The sequence below is a fragment of the Chinchilla lanigera genome, unplaced genomic scaffold, assembly GCF_000276665.1.
Source record: "Chinchilla lanigera isolate Chin_1 unplaced genomic scaffold, ChiLan1.0 scaffold00026, whole genome shotgun sequence".
Lineage (NCBI taxonomy): Eukaryota > Metazoa > Chordata > Mammalia > Rodentia > Chinchillidae > Chinchilla > Chinchilla lanigera.
Genome location: NW_004955427.1, coordinates 21,202,016 through 21,214,242, shown reverse-complemented (window position 1 = coordinate 21,214,242; position 12,227 = coordinate 21,202,016). Strand labels below are relative to the sequence as shown.

General features: G+C 35.0%; 1 protein-coding gene and 1 pseudogene across 1 annotated transcript in view; one reads left to right on the top strand and one right to left on the bottom strand.

Annotated features, from left to right (window-relative positions):
* The first annotated feature begins 2,954 nt into the window (after positions 1-2,954).
* Positions 2,955-3,940, top strand: LOC102006051 (annotated as a pseudogene).
* Positions 3,941-10,104: 6,164 nt separating this feature from the next.
* The window catches only part of Eaf2 (ELL associated factor 2), a 32,239-nt gene continuing 30,116 nt past the window's right edge, over positions 10,105-12,227 (bottom strand). The window contains exons 5-6 of the mRNA XM_005386499.2: positions 11,008-11,271; positions 10,105-10,238 (exon numbers count right to left, since the gene is read on the bottom strand). Of these exons, the coding sequence (XP_005386556.1) occupies positions 10,192-10,238; positions 11,008-11,271 (311 nt within the window). The 3' untranslated portion in view covers positions 10,105-10,191. The remainder of the gene's footprint in view (positions 10,239-11,007; positions 11,272-12,227) is intronic.

Below are 12,227 nucleotides of genomic sequence, written 5' to 3'. Positions count from 1 at the left end.
AAGGGAAAGAAATTGCTCAAAGGGAAGGAACAACTGGGATGAGGGAAAGAAGATAAAAGAAAGAAGGAAGGCAAAAATATAGATAGATTAGATAGATAGATAGATAGATAGATAGATAGATAGATAGATAGATATGTAGAAGAATAGCTGGGATAACTGTACTGCTGATGTCTGATGGTATATTGAAAGGAAGTTAATGCTTAAAATTTTTTATATTCTGACCAATTTTGCATGCTTGCTTCTGGTAACGTGAGCAACTGATGTGAAGACAGCAATATGCAATGGAACAACCATTGGTGAATTCCTACCATTTTGTCTAGTGAAACTCTGTATTATCACTAATGTATTATCTAATAATTATTTTTTAAATTCTCTTTAATGGTTTGAACAATCTTCCATTCTTACATCTGGTAATGTGAGCAATGTAGTTGAAGATAACAATATATAATATAACAACCACTGTTAATTCCTATCATTTTGTTTTGAAACCCTGTATCACTTTTAATGTTCTTGCTTTGTTTTGTTTATGTTTGTGATGTTAGTATGCTACTATTGTTCTTTTTTTTCTTTTACTACTGTCTTTAAAATAAAAATGAATACCACTCACAGTTGCTTCAAGAAAAATGAAATATCTACGAATTAACCTAACCAGGGAAGTGGAAAACCTCTACAAAGAAAACTACAGTACGTGGAAGAAGATTGAAGAGGACATCCAAATATATGGAAAGATGTCCCTTGCTCCTGGATAGACGGAATCAATATTGTCAAAATGGCCATAGTATTAGAGGTCCTGTTCAACCCAGCTGTTCCCCTTCTGGGTATTTTCCCAGAAGAATTAAAAACATCATTCCACAGTGATATATGTGCACCCATATTTATAGCAGCACAATTTGTAATGGCTGAATCTTGGAAACAGCCCAAATGCCCATCAACTGAGGAATGAATAAAAAAGACATAGCAGTTTTACACAGTGGAGTACTACTCCATAAAGAATGGTAAATTTGAGAAATTTATAGGTAAATGGATTCAACTGAGACCATAGTCATAAGTGAAATAAATCAGATTCACATGTGTAAACATCATATTGTCTGCCTAGTGTAAGAAGCTAAAAGAGTAAATAAGATCCAAAATGTACAATAGATATTGTGAAATGGGAAGAAATGGCTCAAAAGGAAAGAGAAACTGGAACAGGGGAAAGGAGAAAAGTAAGAAGGAAAAAGAAAAAAAATATACACACACACAATAATTAAGATAGTTATACTACTAATAGCTATTTGTTCATTGAAAATAAAGGTTTATGCCTATATTGTTTATTCAATTTTTCATGCCAATATCTTATAATCTGAGCAACTATTTTGAAGGTAACAATACACAATGTACTAACCACTGTTACTCTCCTATAATCTTGTTTTGAAATTTTACAGCATTTTTAAAATTTTTCTTTTCTTTAGAATAAAAAAAAAGGCCATACTTCCAAAACTGTTACACAGATTCATTGCAGTCCCAATCAGAATACCAACAGCATACTTTACAAATGTAGAGAAAATAATCCTAAAATTCATATGGAACCAGAAGAGACCTTAAATAGCAGAAGTAATTTTTCGCAATAAGCGCAGAGCAGGTTGTATAGCAATACCTGATTTCAAGAAATACTACAAAGCAATCATGATTAAAAATGGCATGGTACTGGAACAAAAACAGACATGTGGATCAGTGGAATAGAACTGAGGATACAAAATCCTTCTCAGACATATTCAACTATTTGATCTTTGACAAAGGGCCCAAAAGTATATTTGCCCATTTTTCTATTGAGCTGTCTCCTTCTTGCAAATCTGTAAGAACTATTAGTATATTATTGATATTAATGGTCTTCTACCCTCCACATATTTGTTCCTATTGATTTTGTTTATAGACTTTAAAAATTAAATATAACTTAAAAGAAGTGAGGGGAACATGAAGTAAAATGAAAAACATAATTAAAATTACATAACAAAATAAAGTACACACATCTTTTAAAAATTTCATTTAAAAAGAAATAAAGTGAAACAAAATTTCAAAACAAGATAATAGAGCAACAAGGGTTAATACATTGCACATTGTTTTCAAGTACAAGATATATGCATTTAATTTTCCAAACAATATTAGCACAAACTTTTCTTTTCAATGAACTAAGAAAAATTAGTAGTATAAAGATTTTAACTCTTTGTATGTGTGTATATATATTTTTCCCCTTCCTTATTTCCTCCTTTCCCACATCCCAGTTTGTCTCTCCTTTTGAACAGTTTCTTCCCATTTTACAATATCTATTGAAGTACACAAATCTTAAGTGTAAGATCCCATTAATTTTTACTTGTTAACTCACACAACCACCACACAGATAAGATTTTTAAATTTTTTTAACATTTCAGTGATAGAAATCTATCAGCATAGATTTGTTTTGCCTCTTTTGAACTTCATGTAAATGGAATAATACTGTTCATATTGCTTGTATTTGATTTCTATTGCTCAATACTACATATATGAGATTCATCCATGTGGTTGCCTGTAACAAGATTTTCCCAATCATTTTGCAGAATTCACTACATAAATATGCCAGCATTTACGTACCCATTCTTCTGTTGTGGGATACTTAGGTTGTTTTCAGTTTTAGTGTTGACTATTGTTACATGTTATTTTTGCTTCATATTATTAGAGGCAACTAAGTTAGACACAAATTAATACATAGTCAGAGAGAAACTGGGCTCTCAAGGAAGTCTGTAGAAGCTTCTGTCCCAGTGACAGGAGGGCAATGTAGTCTCGGAGGCGCTGCGGAGACCTCCACCCAGGACAGTTCTCCCTCCCGGACCTCTCCCCTCCTGCCCCCAAGTGTCCTTGCTTTCTAGGCCTGTTGTGGGGCGAGGTGAGAGCAGGCTCAGGAAGGGGAAGCACGCCGAGGAGCTGTAGTCTCTGCCAAGATGATAGAAGTACTGACAACAACTGACTCCCAGAAACTGCTACACCAGCTTAACACCCTGTTGGAACAGGAGGCCAGATGTCAGCCAAAGGTCTACTGCTTGAGACTAATTGAATCTGCACATAATAATGGCCTCAGAATGACTGCAAGACTAAGGGATTTTGAAGTAAAAGATCGTCTTAGTCTAACTCAGTTCTTTGGCTTTTATACGGAGACGTTTTTTCTAGCTGTGAATTTACTGGACAGATTCCTGTCTAAAATGAAGGTACAGCCCAAGCACCTTGGGGGTGTTGGACTGAGCTGCTTTTATTTGGCTGTAAAATCAATAGAAGAGGAAAGAAATGTCCCATCAGCAACTGACTTACTCTAAATAAGTCAGTAGAGGTTCACGGTTTCAAATTTGATGAGAATGGAAAAGATTGTATTGGAGAAGGTGTGTTGGAAAGTCAAAGCTACCATTCCTTTCAGTTTCTACAACTCTATTATTCACTCATTCAAGAGAGCTTGCCATTTGAAAGGAAAAATAACCTAAATTTTGAAAGACTAGAAGCTCAGCTTAAGGCATGTCACTGCAGAATCATATTTTCTAAAGCAAAGCCTCCTGTGTTGGCCTTATCTGTCACTGCATTGGAGATCCAAGCACAGAAGTGTGTAGAGTTAACAGAAGGAGTAGAATGTCTTCAGAAACATTCCAAGACAAATGGCAGAGATCTGACTTCCTGGCAAGAGCTTGTATACAAGTGTTTAACTGAATATGCATCAAACAAGTGTTCCAAGCCAAATGTTCAGAAGGTGAAGTGGATTGTTTCCAGGAGTACTTCATGGCAACTGACGCATAGTTACTATAGAATAACTCACCTTCTAACAATCCCTGAAATGGTTCCTTAATTGGTAAATTTGTATGTTTTTCTCTGTATAGAGAAAATTGTATAATTTTCTTCTACAATTGAAGTTCTAAAACAGTATCTTCAAAATAAGTCATCTGGACTTGGAGTAGCAAAAGGGAAAGAATAACATCACCAATCTACTCAGCCCACCAAGGCATTTACTATATATAAGGTACAACACCCTAAGAAAAGGAGTTATCCAATCTCTGATATATATGTTAGTGATTTCTTTAACTTAGCAGCATAGAAAACAACATCCTCTTTAATAACCTGAATTTTTAAAGTAGCCCTGAAGTAGTGGTTTTTTAATTGCACATTTTGCTATACATAGCCCCATGCTCTAGCTCATTTAAAGTTATAACTGGACCAAAGTTTGATTCATATGTGAACTAATTTGAGACTGTTAGCTTTTAAGCAGAATCATTATGAACTCGAATATTATACCTAAAGAAAAAGTACTACAGAGTAGATGATCTGTTGAGTTTCTGAAAACTGCCAATATGTATCAACATACTGCTATAGCAATTGGAATACTGTATATTTATTATTATCATTAGGGTTTTAAACAGTAACTCAGTGAGGCCTAAAGCTTGAACCTATCCAGAATGGATATAACCAATTTTGACATCACGTAGATAAATAAGCATTGAAAAGTAAACCAAAAAACCATAGTATATTCTACCTTTAACTTTTTACAAACCATGTTTTATGGATAACTTCAGTTTTATGAAAAGGCTGATATGTTTCAATATTTTGAAAACATTAGTATTAACTTTGAGTTGGCAGAGGTAACCTAATCAACTACCATTATGTTTGGTACTAAGAAATATACCTTTCAATAAAATTATTGGAATGCAAAAAAAAGGAAGTCCCTAGAAAGAATAAAGACATCAGAATTGTAGCTGGAGGTACATCTGAAAAAGATAAGGCCTCAAGATAAATGCAGGTGCTGGGCATGTGGCTCAGTGGTAGAGCTCTTACCTTGCATGTACAAGGCTCTGGGTTCAATCCCCAGCACCACAAAAAAAAAAATAATATAAAAAAGAAAGATACAATAGCCAGACCTACACCCCTCCCTAAGGGATAAGCAGTAACTTGGAATTATACTGTAATTAGTACCATCTGACCCAGAAAGTCCAGGAAGTCCAGCTAGAAATCAGTTACCCGGGTGGGTGACCAGAACATCCAGAACCATCCCTTCCCCCAAACACCTTTGTTCTTTCCATGTACCCTTCCTACGTGACCCGTTTCCCTAATGGACCACTATTAGCTAAGCAACCATACCTGTAATCCTATTGGTTGATTATAGTTTGACCCATGTTGTACCCCTGCTTCTGACTTTGCTGTATAAATTACCCCTGACAAAGGGCCTCAGTGACAACCCACTTCTGTGACTCCTCTTTTCTCTCAAGAGCTATCTCTCAATATACCTTTCCTACTCTTAACCTCCTTTATTCTGTGGAATATGTTCTTTGATTTCAGGGTACATGAATTTGGCACATCTGATATCTAGCAGGTTGGGAGTTATATTTCTCTTACATCAGCACTTTAGAAGAAGTGAAGCAGTGGGCATTGCTCTGAGCAGTGAACAACCAGCAAGAGGCTGTGTTCTACAATCTTAAAACAAATAAGGCTTTATCCTTTGCTAATGAAGATGTATGTGTAGGGCAGTGCATTCAAATTTCACAATGTGTTCAAGTCTTCCCAGCTTTTATTTTTTATTAGGCCCTTTTGAATTCAGTTTTCTTCTAGTTCCTAGTTCACTACTCCCAGAACCCTTGTCATTTTTTAAGTCCTTAGAATAATGTTGAGGTACTTTGGACCTCAGATTCAGCCTTCAAAAAGCTGTCTCTCTCTTTCTTTCTCTCTCCTTCTCCATCCCTCCTTCCTTCTTCCTCCCTCCCTTTCCTGAGTCATTTTTCCCCCTGAGGTAGGAAACAGAAACTAGAATTTCTCTTCCCCAAGGTAGATCATGGAAACTATAATCTTCCCCTACTTTTCTTAAAGCTGCCCATAAAATTTTCTGACCTACTTTCTCAGATAGTAGGTCATGAAATCCTTATTCCAGAAGGGTTTTTCTTCATATGCATGAGGCAGAAATGCTGAAGAATTTGAACAGACAGACCTTGGTGGGTGTCCTCCTCCATCTCTCAGCAATCATGTGTACACAATGAAGTCTTCATAAAAACCCCAAAGAACAGGATGTAGTGAATTTCCCAATAGCTGAATGTGTGAACATTCCTCGTAGGTGGTATGCCTGGAGAGGGCATGAAAGTTCTGTGCTTCTTCTGCCATACCTTGACCTATGCATCTCTTTAGCTTTCTCCTTTGCAATATCCTTTATAATGAACCAGTAAACATGTTTCTAATGTCTGTAAGCCACTGAAGCAAATTAATCAAATATAAGAGAAGGTTGTGAGAGTCCCAGTTCAGAAGCACAGGTAAAACAACCCAAGGCTTGCGATTAGCATCTGAAGTGGTGGTGAAGCACCCTTGGGGACTGAACACTTAATCTGTGGGATCTGATGCTATCTCTAGGCAGTGCCAGAATTGCCTTGAGTTGGAGGTTACTCAGCCTGGATCTCTATAAAATTGCTTGTTTGCTTACTGGTGGGGAGTAATTGACACCTATTCTGGGATCACAAAAGTTATCCAACAATCAACATGGGACATAAAACCTTTTTCCCAACTCAGTGTCCTAAGCACGTGCACATAGTCTCAGGAGTGGTCAGGAATTCCTGAATCACTTGGGGGCATATCTGGCCTCTTCTGCATAACCTCAGCCTGAAATATAGGGTTGTTCAGCTGGAATCACAACACTAGTATAGCAAGTCTAAGCTCTTGACATTCTCCCTCTGCCCAGCATCCAGGCTGTCATTTCTGTTTTTTGTTTTTTTGTTTTTTTGTACTGGAAATCAAACTCAGGACCTTGTGCTTGCCAGGAAGGCACTTGTTCCTCCGAGCTACATCCTTGATCCAAGGTTGTACTTTCTGTTTAAAATGTTTCTGGAATGAGCATTGCCTACACCTTTAAATTGAGTGAGATTTTCTTCAGGGTACAGAGAAGCAGTCGATTCTCAAAACACTGAAGTTTTCAACCTTTTAAAATTACCTTTAAGGGGCTGGGGATTTAGCTCAGTGGCAAAAGCGCCTGCCTGGCAAGTACAAGGTCGTGAGTTCGGTTCCCGGTACCGGAGAAAAACAAAAAAACCCAAACAAACAAAAAAATAAAATAAAATTACCTTTAAAAAATTGTTTTAAAAATTTTAATTTAAATTACCTTTAAAATAACCTTTAAAAATTTTAAATATTGTGTTCATTCTTAAGTCCTTTTGATTCATCTATTTGTAAGTGGTAATTGCTAAAATAATTAGAATAGTATTAAGTGATGTAATTCCTGAACTCTTGACATGCCTTTTTACCAAACTATGGGAGACACTTCACGAATATACAATTTGTAGATCACACTCACCTCCTTCAACAGATGCAGCATTGTCTTTAGAGTTTTAGAATAATTCCAAGCCCTTTGATTTTTGTTTGCAATCAACTTACTTTTCCTGCTTGTGTCCTTAAAACATCATCATAAGTTTAATCAAACTATTCAGAACAGGTCAAGCTGAAAGGGTATGTGCTCAGAATCATGTTAGGATTATCAACTGTTTCTGGCAGAGAACCTTGACTGTGAGAACTTGTCTAATCCACAGGATCTCCACATTTTTGGGGTAGAGAGGTACATTTTAGCTCTCTACATCTGAAAACACATTAGATGAGGTACAAAAACATGGGGGTTATACTGTATATACCCTTGGGGGATATAAGAAATGATGATGTAGTAAAAATGAAAAACATAGAATGACAAATCCATAAAAACAGTCTTTAAAAGGTTTAATTTACAGAGGAAGAACTGGAGGAAATATGAGCAGTTTGGATAGCAAGAAGTCTGAGAATAAAATGTGTTATGTAGTCAGCATTCCACCTGATCATGTTCCCATTGCTTGTAGAGTTAACTCTAATAAAAGAAATCTCAGCACAACTTTCAGTAAAAACGAATATACTTTGCATTACTATATGAAAATGATTAGCATGTTTTACTAGCTCCTCAATGTATGAACTTGGTTTAGTTAAATAATAAATGACATAGTTGTAGATCTTGGCTAAGTACTAATGAGTAAAACAAATAAAAGGGAAGAGAGATGAACTGAAGGTAGGCTAGAGAAAAAAGCAGAGAGAAAGGAGGAGAGAATAAAGACAAAACATATAAATTTTAAGAACTACATAAATTTCAGTGAGGAGAGGTAAAGTGAACTAAAAATGTTTTCCATAATTTCCAAAACTTGAAGCAACAAGTTTTGGGGAGGTGAGTGGTAGATCCTCACATGGAGCATTATTTAACCTTAAAAAAAATGGGTTAGCAAGCCATGAAAGACATGGAGGAAATGTATGGTAAACAGTAAGTTAAAGAAGCCAGTCTGAAAGGGCTCTATGTTATATGTGTCATTTACTCTTAATTATCAACTTCACTGGATTCACAGATCTCTGGAAAGGTGACTGCGTCAGGGGAGGACTAAACTCATCAGTGGATTAGTCCACTGATGTGCACAGCTGAATGTGCTCTTAGAAAGTGGGGTCACTTGGGCTGTGCCTTGGGAGGGTCTCTCTCTCACTGTCACTCTTCTCTTGTGCTTGCTTCCCAGCTTTCACGGAATGAGAAGCCTGGCTCTGCCCTGCCCTTCTGTCATGACATTTCTGCCTTGGAGTCAGCCAACCGTGGACTGAATGAAAGCTCTCAAACTGTAAGCCAAATCAAACCGTCTCCTTTAAGTTGCAGGTGTCAAGTATTTTGTCCCAGCAACAGGAAAGCTGATTAATACACTAAATGATTTTAGTTATAAGACATTCAGGAAAAGGCAATACTATGGAGATGTAAAAATATTAGCAGCTGTCAGAGGTTAGAAAGAAAAGAGAAATGAACAGGCAGATCACAAATTTCTAGGGCAGTGAAACTATTCTGATGCTACTACAGTGTTGGATATGTGTTATTTCCTATACATATTTTTCAAAACCATAGTATGTACAACATCAAGAATGAATCCTAATGTCAACTATGGACTTCAGATGATGATGCAGGTTCATCAATTATAATAAACATACCACTATTCTGGTGTGAAGCATGCATGGTGGGGTCAGAGGACATAGGGAACTCTCTAAACTTTCTGCTCACTTTTGTTGTGAATCTAAAACTGGTCCAAAATATTTTTGAAAAGAAATTGTACAATATGAAATTCAACTATGATGAAATATTTATCATTTCTTCCAAGTTCAAAAATATTAGTTATCTCAACATTAACTGCTTGTGTTTCTCCTGAAAGCCAAAGAAAATGGCAAAAAAACAATTATTTCATTGAAATAATTATTTAACCTTATCCTAAATTATAGCTTAGTTATGTCAAGAATTAAAGTACTTTTCAACCATAATTTACAGAATATCAGCTAGAAAAGGCTCAGGGATATAATTAAAATGATGGAGATTTATTATACATTAATAGGTTTGATGCTTCACAGTTGGAGACCGCAGTGTGGTAAGATACAGCACTGAACTTTTAGACTCTAAACCACCTCATCTACCACTTGTTAACTAATAATGCCTGAGGTAAGTCACCTACTCTCTGGCTCTTTTCTTACCAATATCACTGTCATAAAAGTTTTTTTAAGATTAAATGAAGACAATATATCACAAGCCTGGCACTCAATAAAAATTTGAAAGTCTCAATCAAATTTAACTTCTTAGGAAAAGAAGAAAGAAGGAGTAAAATATGTACATATATACAAGAATAGCTGGGATAATTGTACTGCTGATGTCTATTGATTTATTGAAAGGAACAGTTAATGCTTAAATTTTTTTCTTGACCAATTTTGCATGCTTATATCTGGTAATCTGAACAACTAATTTGAAGACAACAATATGCAATAGAACAACCACTGGTGAATTCCTACCATCTTGTTTAATGAAGCTCTGCATCATTTCCAATGTTTTTTTTTTACTTTTTTTTTTTTAAATTGTTTGATCAATATTGCATTCTTACATCTGGTAATCCGTGCAACTTCGCTGAAGATAACAATATGTAATATAACAACCATTGTTAATTTCCTTGTTTTGAAATCCTGTATTGTTTTTGTGTTGTTTTGTTTTTGTCTTCAATGTTGTTATTTTGTCATTTTTTCTCTTTAAAATAAAATAAAAAATTTAATTTCTTTTATCAAAAGTTTATTTCCTTCACTTTTAGTAGTTTTTATTTTAACACAAAATAAACACATGCCTTGTAAATGTTATATTTATAGGTCGACATTTCTTCAGTCATCACTATCACTTCCTGAGTCACTCAGCTGCAAATCACTACCTGAAACAAAAAAGAACAAAGCTGTAATTAAAATACACAGATTCTCATAATAACATACGTATAAAACAAGTAACAAAGGGATTCTGTCTAGCTAGCATCTTGTAATTAATAATCAGATTGCTTGTCCAGTAATTTAGTTACATAATTAGTAGATCAATACTATCTGGACAGACAAAAATATATTACTATCAAACTTCAGGATAATTTTAGCATTTATTTTAAGTCTTTTTTACATACTAACAACATTCTTTCTTATATACCATTCACTTATTGCATCAGGAAATGAGAGAATGTTGGGGTTTAGAAGATTGGGCTATTATGTTATTGTTTGTTTTTGAGATAGGGTCTCACTATGTATTCAGGCTGACATTAAACTCACTATACAGCCCAGGCTGGTTTTGAACTTGCAGCAATCCTCTTTCCTGAGCCTCTTGAGTGCTGGAATTACAGGCATGTGCCACCACACCAGCAGGTTCAGGCTATCATTTTGAAAATGGAAACATGTTAAAGTGCAGTCAAAATCATTAATATGTCAAGCATACAAGTATGTTATCATTTATTGCTTTGTACCTCTTCTGTGTGCTGAATCATAGAACTTATCTTTTAGTATATTGTTCATAGTGTTTTGGTTTTAGCATAGTGCCTTCTGGATTTTTCTCTTGTCTTTCTAGATACTATTACATCTTTCTTTTTACCTGAATTTTAGATTATAAACAGTATAACTACCCCATGAATTCTTTTCTAATTACTCATGTTTATATATACTTACGTAAAGTATTCATCAGAAGGCCACTGTTGTCATGAAATCTATTATGACCAGATCTACTATCTATATCAGAAGTCTTGTACTGTGGTATGGCAGACATGGTAGGATGTTCTGAGATACAATTCCCCAGATTAGAAGAAGATCTGCCCGCGTCATCCTCTGATTCACTAGAACTATCCTCACTACTTGATGACGATGAACTTGTGGAATCTGATGAACTATCACAACTACTCATCTGGTCCATTAGGCTAGCTTCTGCCTTTAGTTCTGGAAATAAAAGAGAAATACAGGTACATGAAATACATAATTTTGACTAAAGGTAATAAAATTTGATCACATTAGTTTCTAAGAAATCCTTAATGAAAAATAAAGAAAACCAAATACACTTACACCATCTAAAACATTTTATTTTAAAAGAATTTCTAAATCATTAAGCTACACTTCATTGATGAGACTATAAAATTAAGACATAAGCAGTGTCTAAATTTAAACTCCTCATGTAATTATACCACTGCCCTTAATATACATGTAACTCAAATAATATAGCATGATGTGAACAATTAAAACTGTGAAAATGAAAATTTATTTCAGCAGAAACTGTCTTCCAATTCTTTTCTCTTTCCCTTGCTATACACAATGCAAGTGATACACACAGATGAAATTCATTCTTCCACTAGTTTTACTGGATAACATTTTGATGAAGCATCATTTCAGGTTTCTTCCACTTCCTTAATGAGGATTTAAAATATTCTAAAAATTTTTGAAAAGGCAGTTCCTATTATAACTTTGGTTGTAAGTATTTCTGTAGATAAAAAGACCGATAATGATGATTTTTCTTAGGTTTAGTAAGACACGCAAAATCATAGTTGGAGAGACTTTAGCTACATAATTATTCAAAGTTTTCAAACTATGTAGATATCGAATGGCAAAAGCTTGCTAGCTACTCAGTAGAGTCAAGTCTACAGATTTTCGATCGCTGTTTGTCTTATATGACATGAATGTCAAATAGTTGAACAGAAATTTTTGAGGCAAAAAACCCTGAGCGGAAAAAAAGTAATATACTCAGTTAACGCACTGTCTTAGCATTTAATAACCTTCTTCGCATACTTCTATATTAAGTTAACTGATAATTTCTAGCTTACTCCCTCATTCTCCTAGATACACTTGGCTTTCACCTTATTATTTGACTATGTCTAGTCCACTTACATCCTAAATTCTTTTTT